The sequence below is a fragment of the Cololabis saira genome, chromosome 4 (assembly GCF_033807715.1).
Source record: "Cololabis saira isolate AMF1-May2022 chromosome 4, fColSai1.1, whole genome shotgun sequence".
Taxonomy (NCBI): Eukaryota; Metazoa; Chordata; class Actinopteri; order Beloniformes; family Belonidae; genus Cololabis; species Cololabis saira.
Genome location: NC_084590.1, coordinates 11543567 through 11563366, shown reverse-complemented (window position 1 = coordinate 11563366; position 19800 = coordinate 11543567). Strand labels below are relative to the sequence as shown.

The 19800-nt window shown below is 41.3% G+C and overlaps 1 protein-coding gene across 1 annotated transcript in view; it reads right to left on the bottom strand.

The window, feature by feature from the left end:
• Positions 1-19800, bottom strand: part of LOC133441497 (spectrin beta chain, non-erythrocytic 1-like) — a 124836-nt gene that overhangs the window by 66243 nt on the left and 38793 nt on the right. Inside the window, exons 10-18 of the mRNA XM_061718849.1 lie at positions 16084-16360; positions 13437-13739; positions 10764-10914; positions 8667-8803; positions 7895-8044; positions 6679-7047; positions 6385-6599; positions 5475-5612; positions 1242-1482 (exon numbers count right to left, since the gene is read on the bottom strand). Of these exons, the coding sequence (XP_061574833.1) occupies positions 1242-1482; positions 5475-5612; positions 6385-6599; positions 6679-7047; positions 7895-8044; positions 8667-8803; positions 10764-10914; positions 13437-13739; positions 16084-16360 (1981 nt within the window). The remainder of the gene's footprint in view (positions 1-1241; positions 1483-5474; positions 5613-6384; positions 6600-6678; positions 7048-7894; positions 8045-8666; positions 8804-10763; positions 10915-13436; positions 13740-16083; positions 16361-19800) is intronic.

Genomic DNA, 19800 nt, shown 5'->3' with positions numbered 1-19800 from the left:
ACTGACTTGGTGATTGGGAGATAGGTGGAGGGTGGAGCTTCAGAAACAATACTGACTTGGTGATTGGGAGATAGGTGGAGGGTGGAGCTTCAGAAACAATACTGACTTGGTGATTGGGAGATAGGTGGAGGGTGGAGCTTCAGAAACAATACTGACTTGGTGATTGGGAGATAGGTGGAGGGTGGAGCTTCAGAAACAATACTGACTTGGTGATTGGGAGATAGATGGAGGGTGGAGCTTCAGAAACAATAGTGACTTGGTGATTGGGAGATAGGTGGAGGGTGGAGCTTCAGAAACAATACTGACTTGGTGATTGGGAGATAGATGGAGGGTGGAGCTTCAGAAACAATAGTGACTTGGTGATTGGGAGATAGGTGGAGGGTGGAGCTTCAGGCCAAAACAAAAAATGACAACATAAACATCAGTTGAGGGCTGCAACTCCTCTTTTTAAACTGGAATATCCTGGCTTGAGTGCTGTTGTCAGTGACATAAGTATTTGAAATGAACATGGTTTTAAATGTCTGTTGACATATCGGGGTCATTTTATGATTTGTTTTATTATTGCTCTTACATACAGCTCCTTTAATGTTATATCAGCTATAGAGAACAAGGTAGTGCCAAAAAACAATATATATCCCCCCTCACAAAAATAAGAAAAATAGAGAAACATATTTTCTCATCAACAAAACACGTTATTTTATTGTCTGAAAAATGGTTCAAATGTTATTTTATTGTCTGAAAAATGATTCAAATTTTATTTTATTGTCTGAAAAATGGTTCAAATATGTTATTTTTTTACTTGAAAAATTTTAAATATGTTTTGTTGATGAGAAAATATGTTTCTCTATTTTTCTTATTTTTGTGAGGGGGGATATATATTGTTTTTCGGCACTACCTTGTTCTCTATAGCTGATATAACATGAATTACTCCTATGTGGGATCAATAAAGTTCTTATTTTTACCATCTGATAAAATTAAATATATTATATTTGGTGCCTAACTGTTTCCCAAGTATATTAGTGCGTGTGTGAATGAATAAATGAGACGTAAAACGTAAATTTCTTTGTAGAAAAAGGCGCTTTATGAAAATAAGTCAATTTACTTGTATTAGTTTCCAGCACAGTCTTGCCACATCCAATATGGCGGCGTCGTTGACGTACGGCTCAGCGCTGGATGGGGCGTCTACGTATTCATGGTTTCAGACCCCACCAGAACCCAGGACCCCCCGCCGCCGGTCGTACCTGCAGGTGCAGCAGTTTGGGCTCCAGGACCGCCAGCGCCCCCTCCATGGTGGAGAGGCGTCTCTGCAGCGCCAGCACCCCCCCCAGGTCGCTGCCCACGTACTGGGTGGCGTCGATGGCTTTCCTCTTGTCCTGGATCTGGGACTTGATCTCGGCACACTCCAGCAGGTAGTTCTGCAGACGCAGCATGGAGTCCAGCTGGTCCTTCTTCTGCTCCACCAGCTCCACGATGCTGTTCCACCTGAACCACAAGTCCCAGGGAGGAACGTTACCAACGGATGACCACGACTACTAGAATTGTCAAATTGGTTTAATTCAATGTTTGAATTGTTAGAGGTTACTTACTGTTTAAATACTGTATTTGACCCGGTGTTTGTACGTTTTGACCGTATAGAAACGTAATTCTTGCCATTGTAATAATGAGATGTGTACCTTTACCTCTTTTCTCATTTTATTTGTTATTTACTGTTTAATTGTGTCTTGCCCCTTTTAATGTTCATGTAAAGCACTTTGAATTACCTTGTGTTGAATTGTGCCATACAAATAAACTTGCCTTGCCTTTACGACTAACATGTGACCCCTCAGAGGGAACTTTACTGCCCGAGACGCCAGTTTAGAGGCAGATGTGACTCATTTTCAGTAAAAGATGTAAAACTTCCAGTTTTATTTGAAAAAAAAATAAATCAAAAACTGCTTTTATTTCTCACAAATTGTGTTGTTTTTGTCAGCCTGTTTCAATTTTAGTTTTAGTCTAGTCTTTGGGTAAAGCTATCATTTTAGTTTTTATTAGTTTTAGTCACGTTCATTCTCCTTTTAGTCGTGTCAAGTTTCAGTCGACTAAAAGTCTGAGCATTTTAGTCTTATTTTAGGGAGAATTGTCCATTTTAGTCTAGTTTTAGTCAAAGATTATATTTAGCCAAACCCATTTTACAATTCAAACAAGGTTCTTATTATTATAATATTGTTACCTTATAGACTCAAGAATACATTCATTCCAAATACAAAAGACTCTAATTTGAGTTTACAACATATTTATTTTTCCACATTTCTCCCCGTCTTTTTCTTTTTCCTCGACACGTTGGGTTTTCTTTTCCACGTCTATGTAAGAAAGTGTATCTAAAGATGGTTCTTCTTCTTCCCCCAGCCCCAGAGCAGATCCCTGCGTTTCTCTATGTAACTTTGTTTTTAATTGTAGTGAATCTAGAGCTCTGCGTTAACGGCATCAGCCTCTAACTCTGCAGCTGCATCTTCTGGATCTGATTCCCCGCTGCAGCGACTGGGATTGAGGACTAACGTCACCCAGCAGAACTAAACCAGAGGAAACTACTGGAAACATCGACATTAAGGATCTTTGCTAGAACATTTTGTCTCGTTTTGGTCAACGAAAATGAAGACACATTTTACCAGAGTTTTTATTTTGTAATCTACATTTTAGTCTCGTTTTTATTCCTCTACGATATTGCATTATATATTTAATCATCGTTATCGTCACATGACCAGCATTTTCGTTGCGTCTCGTTTTCCTCAGGTGATAAAGGTTCGTTGACGACGATATTTAGTCATAACTTTTACAAAGCCGCCTGAGATATAAAATAAGTTCAATCCTTCCATCTGCTGCACACGGTTGTTCCTACAGAGGGCCACGGGGAACTGTTAAGAGTCTTTGGGAACCTGGAGAACCTGGAAAAAAAGCACTGGGAGAACATGCAAACTCCTCACAGAGGTCTAGGAACCCGAACCTTCTTGCAGCAAGGCACCAGGCTGCCCAGAAAATGCTAAATGAGCTGAATTTAATGCAGATTTTGGTATCATGAACTCCTCTGAATCGTGTGAGACGACCATTTATTTCTTTATTTTGGCTCTCTGCTCTGCGGACGCCTCGTCTGCTTTGCATATCGTCATGCAATATGTTTCTTCTGAATCTGCTCCAGACCAGCAGGTCTGATCCGCTCAGCCAGAAGAGACGCAGATACACACCAGCGCACACACACACACACACACACACACACGCACACGTCTCTGTGGCTGCGATGAGTCAATGGCAGCGAGACAAGAAAACAGTTCATTGACCTCAGATTTGTGAAAGGTTTCTTACAGCAGGGCGGTTGGTGATTCAAGCACATGCAGAGGCATCAGCGTCTCCTGACTGATTCTACCAGTTACATGTTGCTTTACTAGTCTTGTTCAGTGTCTCGGGAATCAATATACGAGACACACAGCTCCTGGAGTTGATGCTCTAGTCCACATTGAAGGATAACCCAGAAGAATATGTACATTTACTATCATAAAGGTGAGTAGAGACGCTGCTGTAAGCAGCTGCCGTCCGCTCAGGTGCAACCCTGAACGAGGAGATGAGCAGCAACCATCGTTTGTTTCTTATATCTTCAGTAGAAGTGACCTCATTCTGAGGGAGCGGACCGGCACAGATGGACCGGCACTGCGAGACCTTCGCCGTCCGCCAAGACACAAGCGGTCAATGGAAACGACAGAGATGAGGTAAAAATACATCAAAAAAACATTAAAATGCAGAGTTCATTGGGAGTTTTACCCGACTGGAGACGGTAGTAAGGAGAAAGACTGTAGCAGACAACGCTGTGACACTTCCACCCACTAGTGACGTGGAAAGTTGGAAAGGATCCAAGGTTCTTATAAAATTTTATAAAATTGGATAAAATAGACAGTGGAAAAAAAGAAAAGAAAACCCTGGCCGCCGGGGCTAATATTAGTGGTAAAACCGAACATGCAGGACGTTGGTTTATGTCTCTATCCATAGAGATACCAAAAAAAACAAACACTAATTAGAAAACTGTTACAGACAAAATTAGAGTAGATGCAAGTTTCAAAGTGTAAAAAACGCTTTACATACATACGATTCTAATTGTACCGGTAATTATCTGTGTATTATTTCATATATTAATATATAAGCATTATTATTATAATTGGTATTATAGTAGCATCAGTAGTATAATATATAAGTTGTTTTAACTGTACTGAATATGAGGCTTTAAGGGGATAAAATGTGATTTTAGAGAGCAGTCAGACTGAGTTGCGATCAGATCCTCTAGTGTGTGATGTAATCTGTAATCTGAACAGACCGGTGATCAGCTGGGGGGTGGAGGACGGAGGGCTGGATCATTCCAGTCTGATCGGAGTCTGTGATGTCACGGGCATCGTATACTTCTGCTTATCGTACAGTAGTACAAGTTTTAGTAATTGCTCTTTGCAGTAAAGCCGCTGCAGGATGAGCAGCACTGTTGAGGTCTTTAGCATTTGAGTTTTGTTGCGACCCCCTCGGTTCCACCTCTGGGATCAACCTGTCTGACTCCCGACTTTGAGACCCCTTGAAACAGTAGGGCTGCGGGGTAAACAACTATTTGTAAAACGATTAATCAGGTGATTATTTAAATCGATTAGTTGAGTAATCTATTGAGTAATTGGACGATTATTCTAACAATTACTTTTCTGTTGTTAGATTAATAAAAACCATAATGTATCAGATAAATATAAACATATTTAATAATATAGTTTATTTAATGCAGTTTTTCAGTCCAAAATAAAAACATAAAATAAAATTATACAAAATAAAAAGACCAACCTGTTTATTCTTACAATCCAACAAAAATCTCTCCTGTACAAAATGACTAAAGATTTAAAAAATGCAAAACACTGGGCCGTGCACAATGTTTTGTATATTATATTATTAAAAATAACGTTAAAAGTACGTTAGTAATGTTAAAAATAATAATGATGCAGACCATAATTTGATCATGTGACGTTCGTTATTTTGCAATTATTTTGTGCAATTATTATTGTCCCGTCCAAAAGAAACGGACGGATGGGAGTCTGGTAATAACTCCAAAAAGGCATTTTAAGTATTTAAGTATTTACTGTAATTTAAAGTATTCACAGACTTTTGATAACTTAGGGCTGTTTTCTGGGGCTTTTTGCAGAACTTTGTTGTGAGGAGGTTGCAGTTTCAGTCTCCATTCTGCAAAGTGTGAACTGTTTGTTTTTGGTGACCCACGTGTGTGTGATGATGCGTCAACGACAAAATATGATGACGACAATATTTTGAAGTCGACACGTTCTTCGATGTTTCCCTACTTCACGTCGGGGCTGTTTGCACAGACGTGTCTCAAGTTAAAGGAAGATTAGTGCTTGAAACAGCAGCTCAGGTTTTATTCATCCGTTTCCAGATGTTAAAAGAACAAAGAGCGAGTGGCGTGACTGTACCTGGAGTTGAGGTGGTCCTGGCAGCCTCGGACCTCCGTGGAAGAGGGGTGACCTCCGTCCAGGAGCTGCTGGACGATTTGATTGACGTCCAGGATCCGTCCCATCAGGCTGTTCATCTCCTGGTCCAGGCTCTCGAACCTGCAACGGAGGGGCATTGTGGGTGGTGGCCAGTACTAGAGTTGTAAAAATAAAACAGCACTGACCAAAACACCTGCAGAAATACTGCAGGAATGACATAGCAGCAGTTAAATGCAGCCTTCTGTAAGCTTTAAATATCCACTGGGCTTACATCAAATACATCAAAACACAACAATAAAAACAGTTTTCTGAACTTATCAATGTGACTCTGTCCTTCACAGGATAAGTAAAATGGATCACTGCAAAAACTCAAAATAAGAATATTTGTCCTATTTCTAGTTAAAATGTCTCATTTTAGTAAAAAAAATCTTATTACGCATAAAACAAGACTCATCACTGGAAAAAACAACAATTTTCACCTGTTTCAAGTAGATTTTCACTTGAAATAAGTAGAAAAATCTGCCAGTGGAACAAGATTTTTTTGCTTGTAATAAGAAGATAAATCTTGTCCCACTGGCAGATTTTTCTACTTATTTCAAGTGAAAATTTACTTGAAACAGGTGAAAATTGTCAAATAAGTTATTTTTCTGGTTTTATTTTTCTGGTGATGACTCTAAATGTTGAAATAGCAGTAAAACCCCATTCATTGATGAAATGACATAAGGGATGGAAAGGAGGGATGGCAGTTTTACAGGGGGGATGATTTGGACCATTTTTATTACAGGGGGGGATGCCATCCCCCCTCATCCCCCCTCATCCCCCCTCAACTCCAGTACTGGTGGTGGTGCGGCGAGGGATCCATCGTGGGGAACCTTCCTCCCCCCCTCCTCACCTGTGCGCCACCACCTCCACGTCCTCCAGCTTCTCGGGGATCTCCATCCGGTCCAGCCACTGCTCCTTCTCGTCGATCCACAGCTCGCAGGCGTTGACCTCGCTGAACATGTGGTAGACGGCGAGCGCGTCGTGGAGCCACTGCTGCCGGAGCACCGCCACCTCCGCCACCTCCGTGTACAGCTGCTCCACCTCCCCCATGCGCATCTGCACCTCCTGCAGACGGAGGACAGGATTTTAACCAGACATTTAAAGACCAGTACCAGGAAAGTCCAGCGTCTCTGCTTCTACCCGCCTCCTGATCGCGGAACTGCAGCGGCAGCGCCACCATGTGTTTGCGCAGCGCCAGCACGTGCAGGCGGTGCTTGTCCACGGCCTCGGTGACGCCGCGGTGCTTCTTCAGCAGCGACTGCGTGGAGTATTCGTCGTGGCCGAAGTCCTCGCTGGACACCAGGCGGTACGCGTCCTGCAGCCAGGCCACCAGGTCGTCCGTCTCCGTGGAGAACTGGAAGAAGTTGAGCGCCTCCTGGAGGTGGCTGAGGTGCTGCGCCGCCTGGTCCTCCAGCCGCTTCCACTCGCACTTCACCTCCATGATGCGCTCCTGGATGCCCGCTGTGCCGAAGCTCTTCTCGCTCAGGATCTGCTTCCCCTGCTTCATGGTGTTCTGCAGGCGGAGACAAAAACGTTTACGGCGGGAATAAAACTGCTTTCGTCAACGAAAATTATGACTAAATATCGTCGTCAACGAACCTTTATCACCTGAGGAAAACGAAATGAGATGCAACGAAAATGCTGGTCATGTGATGATAACGATAATTAAATATATAATGCAATATTGTAGAGGAATAAAAACGAGACTAAAATGTCGATTACAAAATAAAAATGAAATGTTCAAACAAAGATCCTTCATATAAACTCAAATTAGAGTGTCTGCTGTATCTATCTTCCACATAGACGTGGAAAAGAAAACCGAATGTGTCGTCGAAAAAGAAAACGATGGACAGAAAATTTGAGCATCTTCTGTATCTGGAATGAATGTATTCTTGAGTCTATAAGGTAACAATAATATAATAATAAATATATAATAAAAACCTTGTTTGAATTATAAAGTGGGTTTGTCTAATTACAATCTTTGACTAAAACTAGACTAAAATGCTGAAGAGTTTTAGTCGACTGAAAAGGAAAGTGACTAAAACTAATAAAAACTAAAATGATAGCTGGACCCAAAGACTACACTAAAACTGAAATTGAACCAGGCTGCCAAAAACAACATAATTTGTGAGAAATAAAAGCAGTTTTAGATTTTTTTTTCAAATAAAACTGGAAGTTTTACATCTTTTACTGAAAACGGGACTCAAACATTTGAGCGGGGACTGTTTGATGAGCTGCACACACACACACACACACACACACACACACACACACACACACACACACACACACACACACACACACACACACACACACACACACACACACACACACACACACACACACACACACACACACACCTGCAGCAGCGACCGGTGCGCCAGCAGCTCGCCGGCCAGAGTCTTGTGTTTCTGCAGCAACCTGAGGACGCTGCTCAGGTCTTTGCCGTGTCCCTGAGCCGCCAGGATGAAGCTTTTCTCCCGGATCCAAGCCTCCGATTCCTCCAGCTCCTAACGGGATGAAACACGGCAAAAAAACACTGGTTTATTAAAGTCCTTATCTCCAAAAATCAACAGGTTGAAAAGAAGAAAAAAAGCAAAGAAAGAAGGATGTAGAGAAAGACTGAAAAACAGAAAGAGGGAAATACATTTATTTAAAAAGATAAGATGATAAAGGGTCTCTACAACTGAAAAAAAACATAATAATAATATAATGTAGATGTCCAATGTGTGAAAACTGATCCCACGTTGTTTCCGACCTCAAAAGTGTAAATTACTCTGAATCAGTGACATGAGACAGTTTATCCAGACTGAAGATAAACGAGGCGCCAGACATGTTGAAACAAATTCAACATGTGATGATACAAAAAAGAACAAAAAACATCATGTTTGTTAATTAAATCATTATTTTCCACTAATGTTAATTAAAATTGTCCATTATAGAACTTTTAGGAGGAATGTTGAGAAGAAAATAATGGAGACCAACCTCTCCTCTCGTTGGCATTAATTCTGTATAACTAGAGCTGAGCTGTGAAGTCCGCTGCTAAAAACCTGCTCAAAACACCTCAGATAACAAAAACTGGACCTTCAGCTTGTTTGGACTAGGTGGAAACGCGTAATCGACCCCGAATACCTGAAAAAAAGCCCACAGTTTCCTGGACTCCTCCAGCTCGGCGCGTCTCTTGGCGGCCAGTTGCTTCAGCTCCTCCACACAGGAGGAGACGTGGCTGACGCGGTTACAGATCACCTGCGGGTCGCACGGCTGGTAGCCTGAAAAAAACAATAAAATACGGTGACCATGAAAGAAAACAGCAGGAGACAAGTTATCAGAAGATTAAATAAATCTCAAAGTTAAGGGGAAACCGAGGGGATCCTTGATTCCTGGTGGGAAACACACTTGCAGCCTTTTAATTATAATATCAAAAAAGATCTTTATACTTCTATTTCTGAAACGAAAAGTCCCATAAACACGTAAAGTTGAGGTGGAAATGATTTACAAAAGCAAACATGAACATTAGAGGTGGGTGCAATTCATTGATGTGTCGATGCATCGCGATGCGTCACGTGACGATTAAGAATCGATTATTAAAAAAATAAATAAATAAATAAAAAAATTTAAGTTATCCTATCCAGATTCCAGACTGAATAAGCTGCTGAATCATTTCATTTTCAAGAATGCACATTTCTTATTGTTCACTTGAAATATGGCAGATATGTTTACACTAAGTACATATCTGGTTTACTTGAATTAATGAACTCATTAAATCCAGGGCTTGACCGTTTTCAGTGTTTTCCGCCAATAGAGGGCGCTCTCATGCAAGTGCAGCTTTCCCTGGTCAAAGTTAAGTAAGTCAAAGAGCAAATGTTTACATAGTCATAAAATAAATTATTTTGTGTCTTTGAAAAATACATGTCAAATGTTCAAATAACCTTGTTATTTACTTAATGAGTGTTGTTAGAGGAACTGAGTTAATTGATTGGCTATTTATTTACAAATGTAGCCACAGATGAAGACAAAATCAATCTTGTATGGAAAAAAGCATTAAAAATCACAATAATCGAAGAATCGTGGCACCAATAATCGAATCGAATCGACAATCGTTATAATCGAAGAATCGAAGAATCGAAGCTCCAATAATCGAAATCGAATCGAATCGTGAGGTACCCTTGTTTGCACACCCCTAATGAACATAAACGTCTCCATGGAAATGAGCAAAAGAATCAACAGCCTGTAATTCAGCTGTCCGTTTTATCCATTTTTGATCTTAAGCAAGTTGAGTGAACCGGCAGTTGCCGAGCGTAAAAGCTAACTTTACCAGAAGATTATTTAGCAAAGGTGGAAAATGGATATTTATGTGCTCTACCACTTCGATAAGAGGATCACTCTGAGGATAGACCACATGACCACGGAGGAAATAATTGTCATTTTCCAGGTATGTTTTTCTCTATTTATTTTTTATTATTATTATGATTATTACATTATTATTTAACGTTACGTTAACTCAGCCAAAACAAAAGGATTGCTAAAATTAATCAATCTCTATACAAGTTTTACAAATGAATAAAAGAAACTTTACCGTTCTGATTGGTACACATTTTTTATATATTGAATTTCTAATAATTGAATTCCAAAGATTTGTATTTTATTTTGCAGATTATTTAGGTGAATAACCACTTAGAGGAATCTGAAAATGTAAAGTAATCCAAAGGCATTTATGATTGTGATTGTGAAACGTGTGTGTGTACAAATGTGATCATTTGAATAAGAACAGTGTTCTGGGCGTCTCTGTTAACTCATGTTTCCACCAGAGGTGCAGAAAGAAACTGTCTCAACGTGCTCGTATTTCCCCAATCGGAGGGATGACTCCAGCTCCTCGGACCTCGTCACCAAAATCTGTCCGATCATATCTAAATGATCCTCAGGTCCGGTCATTATGTTAGTTTTGCGGGACTCGCAGTAACGCCAGAGACGTCACTTCCAGCTCACTGGACTTGCTTCAGATCAAAAATGGATGAAACGGGAAACGGTCATTATCCGTTTTTTCCATTATTCATTTGAGCGTAAAATCGAAAACTGAAAAAACATGTCTTCATTTTAGTTTGGAGACAAATACTGAGAAAATTAGTTGTTTTTTCATTTTCTTAACTTTTGTTTTTTTTTTGAAAAACGAGTGATACATGGATTTTAACCGCGAGCCCCCCCCGCCACAACGGGCGTGCGCCTCCGTACCCTCCACGGTAGTGAACTTGAGCGCGGCCGTGTTGAGCGTCTCCACCCTCTCGGCCTGCACGGCGATGTCGGCCTCCTGCAGGTTGTGCTTCTGCAGCAGGTCGTCCACCTCCAGGAGATGCTTCCCGAAGTCCTTGGAGAGCAGTTGGACCTGAGAGGGAACCAAGAAAGATGGAATGAAATGGAAACTAGTGCTGTCAAGCCATTAAAAATGTTTTGCGATTAATTAATTAAGATCTGTAATTGATTAATCTAATTAATCTCTTTTTTGATCTCACCTAAAAATTGCTGAGAAAAGCCCTCAACTTGAGGCTTTTTCCTTTAAATTCATTACATTATTGTGGCAGATCAAAACATTGATATATAAAAACAAAAAAGTGGCTTTATAAAGTCATTTATTTATTTATCTATTTTAATACCTTTATCAATAGTGTCGTCGGGGCGTTTTAGAAATGTAAATTCCCCATTAACTGGAGCGACAACTTCCACATGCTCACTTCAAGGTGGGACTGACCACCGCATAAACACAGATTTCAAAATAAAGGCAACTCGCAAACAGAAAAAGTAAAGTTTGAGAAAGTTCGCTAAATATTCCTGTAATTAATTAATCGCAATTAACGCGCTAATTTGACCCCCCTAATGGAAACACACCTTCCTGTCACGGTTTTGTCAGTTCCTGTTTTATTTTCGAATCCGTGTCTTGACTTTCCTTGTTCCCATCTGTCCTGATCGTCTGCACCTGTGTCTCGTTACCCCTCTGTGTTTACCTGGGCTGCGTCCCAAATCCCACACTTCCACCCTAATGAGTATGCAAAATTACTATGTGAGATTTCTTAGTGCGTCCGAAACATTAGTACGTACTCAATAGTGTGCGCTATCCATACTCATTCTGGAGAAATGTATTGGTGTGGATTGATGGACACTAGCTAAGCAGAAACTTCCCACAATGCAATGCAGCGGTGTTTGGTTGCTAAGTGATACGTATATGTCACAATTAAGTATAATAATAGTATTATATAATATTTATATTATAATATTTGTATATACTGTAATAATATTATATAATGTAATCTTGTTTGGGCCAGGATAAACAGGAAATAGCGGAGCGGTGCTGCTACTGCTGCTGTGACACGTCACTTCCTCCCAACGGCAGGAAGTGATGTGTGTGCTCTTAATAGTACGTCCGAGTTAATGCACACTACTGATATTTACTCAAAAGTGTGCCGAATTTAAGTATACTTTTTAGTATATACTGTTTAGTATGGCATTTCGGACGGAGCCCTGGTCTTGTTTTCCCCTTGCTCCCTGCTGGTCCGTACTGTTTCATCCTTCCATGTTTTTGTTTAGGTATGTCATGTTCATATTCTGGTTTTTGGAATCCTGCTCAGCAGCGCTTTTTGTTAATAAATCACTATTTTTGGAACTCCTGCATCTGGGTCTTACTCCAACCGGTTCCTGACACTTCACCTGCAGCTTTCCTCGCTCTGACGGCATAGTTTCCTGCCTCTCTAGTAGGGATGGGCGGTATGGACTAAAAAATTTATCACGATCATTTCTGGCATTTATCCTGATAACGATAAAAATGACGATAAAAAAAATATCAATTCAACTCCACCTTTGTAACTATAAATCTATCACCACATTCAGTCTTTGGAGCCAAATCACGGCTCGCTGTTTCTTTCTTTCTTTCTTTCTTTCTTTCTTTCTTTCTTTCTTTCTTTCTTTCTTTCTTTCTTTCTTTCTTTCTTTCTTTCTTTCTTTCTTTCTTTCTTTCTTTCTTTCTTTCTTTCTTTCTTTCTTTCTTTCTTTCTTTCTTTCTTTCTTTCTTTCTTTCTTTCTTTCTTTCTTTCAGGCTCATATCGTTCTTTCTATCTTTCTTTCAGGCTCATATCGTTCTTTCTATCCTTCCTTTCAGGCTCCCTTCCTTCCTTCCTTCCTTTCAGGCTCCCTTCCTTCCTTCCTTCCTTCCTTCCTTCCTTCCTTCCTTCCTTCCTTCCTTCCTTCCTTCCTTCCTTCCTTCCTTCCTTCCTTCCTTCCTTCCTTTCAGGCTCCCTTCCTTCCTTCCTTCCTTCCTTTCAGGCTCCCTTCCTTCCTTCCTTCCTTTCAGGCTCCCTTCCTTCCTTCCTTCCTTTCAGGCTCCCTTCCTTCCTTCCTTCCTTCCTTCCTTCCTTCCTTCCTTCCTTCCTTCCTTCCTTCCTTCCTTCCTTCCTTCCTTCCTTCCTTCCTTCCTTCCTTCCTTCCTTCCTTCCTTCCTTCCTTCCTTCCTTCCTTCCTTTCAGGCTCCCTTCCTTCCTTCCTTCCTTTCAGGCTCCCTTCCTTCCTTCCTTCCTTTCAGGCTCCCTTCCTTCCTTCCTTCCTTTCAGGCTCCCTTCCTTCCTTCCTTCCTTCCTTCCTTCCTTCCTTCCTTCCTTCCTTCCTTCCTTCCTTCCTTCCTTCCTTCCTTCCTTCCTTCCTTCCTTCCTTCCTTCCTTCCTTCCTTCCTTCCTTCCTTCACGTACGTTGTGCGTGGATTTAATGCAGAAACATAAATCAGCTTTACACAGAACCATCATCAACGGGAATTTATCGTTTTTACCTTGAGATGACAAATTCTTACCGTGGGGAATTTTTTTGACGGTTTATCGTGAACGGTAAAATATCGCCCATTCCTACTCTCTAGTCGAACTGCCGTACCTGCGTGTCCTCCATCCAGTCGATCATGTACACCATGTCCTGGAAAGTCTTCTGCAGCGCCAGGTTCTTCTCCAGCCGCGTCTTCCTGCCGCCCACCAGCTCCTTCAGCAGGCTCCACTGGCCCAGGATGTTCTCCTTCCGCGCCAGGATGCGCCGGATGTCGTAGTAGCCCTCCGCCTCCATCTCCGCCGACAGCTCCACCACCACGCCGATCCGCTCCTCGTACGAGGCGATGTCCGCCTCGATGGCCTCGTGCTTCTTCATGGCCGCCTCCACCGCCGGCAGGTCGTAGCCGAAGTTGTCCTGGAGGCAGAATCACGAGAGGTCAACGACGAGGACGAGTGGTGGGGGAAAGTTGCTTTCATCAACGAAAATTATGATAAATATCGTCGTCAACGAGCCTTTATCACCTGAGGAAAATGAGACGCAACAAAAATACTGGTCATGTGACCATAACGATAATTAAATATATAATGCAATATCGTAGACGAATAAAAACCAAACTAAAATGTAGATTCGAAATTATAAATCTACTAAAATGTGTCTTCATTTTCGTTGACCAAAACGAGACAAAATGTTCTAACAAAGATCCTTAATCTTCATGTTTTCAGTAGTTTCCTCTGGTTTAGTTCTGCTGGGTGACGTTAGTCCTCAATCCCAGTCGCTGCAGCGGGGAATCAGATCCAGAAGATGCAGCTGCAGAGTTAGAGGCTGATGCCGTTAACGCAGAGCTCTAGTTAACGTCAATTAAAAACAAAGTTACATAGAGAAACGCGGGGATTTTCTCTGGGGCTGGGAGGAGAAGAAGAAGAACCATCTTTGGATACACTTTCTTACATAGACGTGGAAAAGAAAACCCAATATGTCGCCGAAAAAGAAAGACGGGGAGAAATGCAGAAAAATAAATATGTGGTAAACTCAAATTAGAGTCTTCTGTATCTGGAATGAATGTATTATTGAGTCTATAAGGTAACAATAATATAATAAGATAACCTTGTTTGAATTGTATTGGCTAAATTGGCTAAATACAATCTTTGACTAAAACGAGACTTAAATGGTCCTGGATAATTCTGACTAAAATAAGACTAAAATGACTTTTAGTCGACCGAAACTTGACACGACTAAAAGGAGAATGAACGTGACTAAAACTATCCATCCATCCATATTCTGGACAGCTCGCCAGTCTATCGCAGGGCCACATATACATACAAACAACCAGACATACTCACACCTACGGGCAATTTAGAATCATCAATTAACCTACTACGCACTGGACTACGCGCTTTGGACTGTGGGAGGAAGCCGGAGTACCCGGAGGAAACCCACGCAAGCACAGGGAGAACATGCAAACTCCACACAGAAAGACCCTGCTGGGCCTGGGAGTCGAATCGGGAACCTTCTTGCTGTGAGGCAACAGTGCTAACTATAGGGTTGCCACCTTTCAGAAATAGAAATAAGGGACGCCCCGATTTCAGCAGCGCAGGCGCCAAAAAAAAGGACATCCCCAAAACTTCTAAAATGCATAGAAATGTATTTATGTTCTATGAAAAAACTAAACGCTTTGATTTAAAGTGCTTTAATAGCATTGAACTTGCATGACGGTACAGACAGCCAACCATACTAGCAACTGAAATAGCCTCTTATGCTACGTATGTCCACATCAGCCCAGATGTAGAATATTGCCTACAGGTGAAGAATATGGTGTAAAAGTTAGTTTATTTCAATAATTCAACTAGAATATGGTGTAAAAGTTAATTTATTTCAATAATTCAACTAGAATATGGTGTAAAAGTTAATTTATTTCAATAATTCAACTAGAATATGGTGTAAAAGTTAATTTATTTCAATAATTCAACTAGAATATGGTGTAAAGGTTAACTTATTTCAATAATTCAACTAGAATATGGTGTAAAGGTTAACTTATTTTAATAATTCAACTAGAATATGGTGTAAAGGTTAATTTATTTCAATAATTCAACTAGAATATGGTGTAAAAGTTCATTTATTTCAATAATTCAACTAGAATATGGTGTAAAAGTTAGTTTATTTCAATAATTCAACTAGAATATGGTGTAAAAGTTAATTTATTTCAATAATTCAACTAGAATATGGTGTAAAAGTTAGTTTATTTCAATAATTCAACTAGAATATGGTGTAAAAGTTAATTTATTTCAATAATTCAACTAGAATATGGTGTAAAAGTTAGTTTATTTCAATAATTCAACTAGAATATGGTGTAAAAGTTAATTTATTTCAATAATTCAACTATAATATGGTGTAAAAGTTAATTTATTTCAATAATTCAACTAGAATATGGTGTAAAGGTTAACTTATTTCAATAATTCAACTAGAATATGGTGTAAAGGTTAACTTATTTCAATAATTCAACTAGAATATGGTGTAAAGGTTAATTTATTTCAATAATTCAACTAGAATATGGTGTAAAAGTTAATGAAAATACAGTACAAATCGTGTCCCGTATTAGTACAATACGGGCTAACTAGCAAACTAGCTAACTACCAAGTCACCGTGCTGCCCTGACTAAAACTAATAAAAGCTAAAATGATAGTTTGACCCAAAGGCTAGACTAAAACTAAAGTTGAAACAGGCTGACAGAAACAACACTAGTTTGGTGGCGTCCCCTCACCTGTGACACGAGCCGCTGGTTCTCGTTGAGCCACGCCTGCCTCATGGTGGTCTTGTGGTCGAAGCGCTGAGCCAGCAGCTCCAGCTTCTCCTGGCGAATCAGCTCCTTGCGCAGGGCCACGCCCCTCTCGTGCTCCGCCTTCTCCAGCCTCTCCCACGCCTTGTTGATGTCGGAGATCAGCTTCCCCTCGTGAGGCACGTACGGTTTCTGGTTGTTGGCTCTGAGTTTGCTTTGGATGGTGAAGAGGAGAACCTCCAGGTTCCCCTTCTCCTGGAACCTGGGGGACAAACAGGAAGTGATGTCACAGCTCAGCATCACCTCCCGCCCTTAAAGCGGCACAATGTAACTTTCGGTTTTTGTTGAGTTTGGCGGCTCTTTTGGACAAAAGCGGTAGTGCTTTACCAGAAAGAACTACATTTCCCATGAGCACCAGCGCGTACTGCCGGAAAGCTCCTGTCCCCGTCGCGTGCATTTGTTTTGGTAGTGAACATGGGCGTCAGTTTGATTTCAGAAGTGCTGGGGACATTTACCATAAACCTGAGTAAGGTTTGAAAAGTGCTGGGTACGAGCTACACCCATTACTTCCGAATTGAGATTTCATGATAAATAATAGGCATTGCTTATTATTATTATTATTTTAATATTGCTGATCATGGCTTACAGTTTAAGAAAACTCAAATATCCTATCTCAAAAAATGTGAATATTCTGGGAATCTTAATCTTAAACTGTAAGCCATAATCAGCAATATTAAAATAATAAAAGGCTTGCAATATTTCAGTTGATTTGTAATGAATCCAGAATGTATGACATTTTTAGACTCCAGAAAAATAAAGGACTTCACAATCACAATATTCTAATTTTCTAAGACAGTCCTGTAAACTGGTTTGTGTCGTTGTGCTGAACCACTTGCGAATATCCATGGATACTTTGTGTTAACGGAGCAGCAGAGAGCAGCGTCTTGCTGCTGCAGGAAACTGCGCGCTGGAAGCAGATCAGTGACGGACATTGACTGATTTATGGTTCTGCGTTGCACCAACGCAGAGCTTACGGCGTAGGATACGCAGGGATCCGAACGTACGCAGCGCGACGCTGCGTAACCTACGCCGTAGGCAACGCCATCCATTTAACGCAGAACCATAAATCAGGCTTGACGCGCGCGCATTTGTCAGTTTTCTTTTCGTCTTTTCAACTGAGCATGAAGACACATAAAATGAGGGTGCAATGCATGCTTATGCACCCTCGTAGAACCGGGCCTGCGGAACGCAACTTTTAATTCCCATTTCCCAAGCCCTACCTGGAGGTGAAGCCCGAGTCCTCCCGGCTGTCTGGCACATAGAAAGATCTGGGCACAGACGCAGCAGGTCCTGTTGTCCCGCCACAAAGATTTTGCTGGCCTTAATGTTTCCTGTGTTTTATTTTTCTTCATTATTGATAAATTTAGTGTTGATGTGTGTGTGACAGACGTGTGTGTGTGACAGACGTGTGTATGGGGCGTTAAGGAAAATACGGGGCAAATCGCGTCTTACTTATTTATTTTTTTAAATTTTTTTTAAGTGGTGGGGACAAATCTGCTCGTCAGACAAAGTGGTGGGGACGCGTCCCCACCGTCCCCGGTGGAAATGACGCGCCTGGTAGTGAATGAAATAAGACGGGACGGACTTTCAAAACTACTTTTCTGTTTTCAGCGGTCGTTTGCAGGATGGATAGCGAAGAGGTAATGTATCTATTTTTGGCTAAATAATATAATATGACGATGTTGAAAATCACTAACTTCAACTTGGTTTTATTAGTGAAGTCACCCCCGCCCCCCTGTCCTGTTTCAGCGAGATAATGCAGCCCAAACTACAAACGTTTTTTAGAGGGACTTCGTCATAAATTAGTAGTCCAACATACTTACTGACAAGATAAAACTTTTATTTTCTCTGGTTTTTCCGCTGCTTTGGCCATGATACCAGCTTCTGCTGAGCTCTGCGCTCCACGTCCCGCTCATTTTCGTCTCGACTACGAATCGGGAAGGAGGAGGAAGTGACGTATGCCGTAAAGCAGTCAAAGCCGTAAAAATGTGGTGTGGAAGGGTTCCTACCATGCTCCTCAAAGTTACATAGTGCCAGTGAAGGCGATACAGACCCCTCAGACCATGACAGAGGTGTCATTAAACCTGTTGGAAGTTGATGTACCATCACAATGACTGGAAATATTACATTAAGGTGGAAAAGTTACATAGTGCTGCTTTAAACAAAGTCCTATCGCGTTGCACGTTAAAGGGGACCTATTATGGCATCTAATACCTATTTTAAACAGGCCTTGAATGTCTTAAAAACAAGCTTTTTATTGTTTTTGCTAAATAAATGAGAAATTCAGCCTCTGAGCCATGTCTTTATCTTCCCATTCTCTAACCTCATTATCTATGCGGGATTCTGAGTGGGCGGGGCTATGATAATGAGGCTCTGTGCTGATTGGCTGCCTGAATGACGCGATACACCGCTACGAAAAAATGTTGGAAGCTCCGGAGTTAGTTGTGGGCGTGGTTTCACGCATCGGAGGCCAACCGATGTAAATCACATTTTGGTTATGTAACGACAGGAGCAGAATCTGAACGGCTCGTAGATCCACATCACACTGGACGGCTCATCCGGGCGGCTGTACAGACTCTGCAGAATTTGGTTGCTTTCCTCCTTCTCTGAGTTGGCAGGCTGAGGGGAGACCACTTTATAGATGTTAAAGCAAGAAGTGTTTTTCATAATACGTCCCCTTTAAAGGAAAAACTTTCAAAAACTAGTTCAAGATGATGGAAGGTCACTCTCTGGGGATGATACTTCAGGCAAGTAATCGGCGTATTGCTCAAGGGCAGCTCCGCAGCAGGAACGCTCGCTCACAGACAGGACGGAGGCCTCGGGATGCGAAGGTGACCTCTCTGCTCCTTCTGCCGCTGTGACGTCCAGCGTCGACGCCATTAATCATTTTCCTCGAGAGTCGACCCCGCGACGGCCTGAACGTTCAATCCCGACTTCAGACGGGACGACGGCGGCTAAAAGAGACTATCTTTGGATATGAACACGGCATCGTCGTGGAACCAAAACGAAGCAAAGGAAGGAACCAAATCAGCTGGAAATGTGGAGATAAAGGAGCCGAAACATCGGACCAGAATATCCAGCGTCCTGAACTCCAGACTGATGGACACCTGCAGCCTCCACATCTTCTTGTTTCTCTCATAATTAGACTGGAAAAGGGCCGAAGAGTGAAAGTCAGAACATGCTCAATTCAGATATGTTCCTCAGATCAGATTTTTTTGTTTGGCTGTTCACGTCACTTTTTAAAATGTCGGCCTGTATCAGATTCCAGTTTCAAACTGACCCGCATGCACAAGAAGAACAATAACAAAGATGTCAGACGGAGCACTAAAGTTGGGGAGGTTATACACGTTTAAGCATTTTCGCTTTTATTTTGAAATGTTTGTGTAACGGGAGCTGAAACATTCATTTGCGTCTTTAAATTGAGTTTTAAGGCTCCTCACCTTCCTTCGTTCTCCTGCGTCTTCATTCTCCCATTTCATTCACTATTTGCAGAGGTGGACATAGTACTCGACCCCAGTACTTGAGTAAGAGTACAAATACTACTGGTCAAAATTTACTCCGTTACAAGTAAAAGTAGCTCACTCAAAATATTACTCGAGTAAGAGTAGAAAAGTACTTGCTTTTAAAAGGTACTTAAGTATC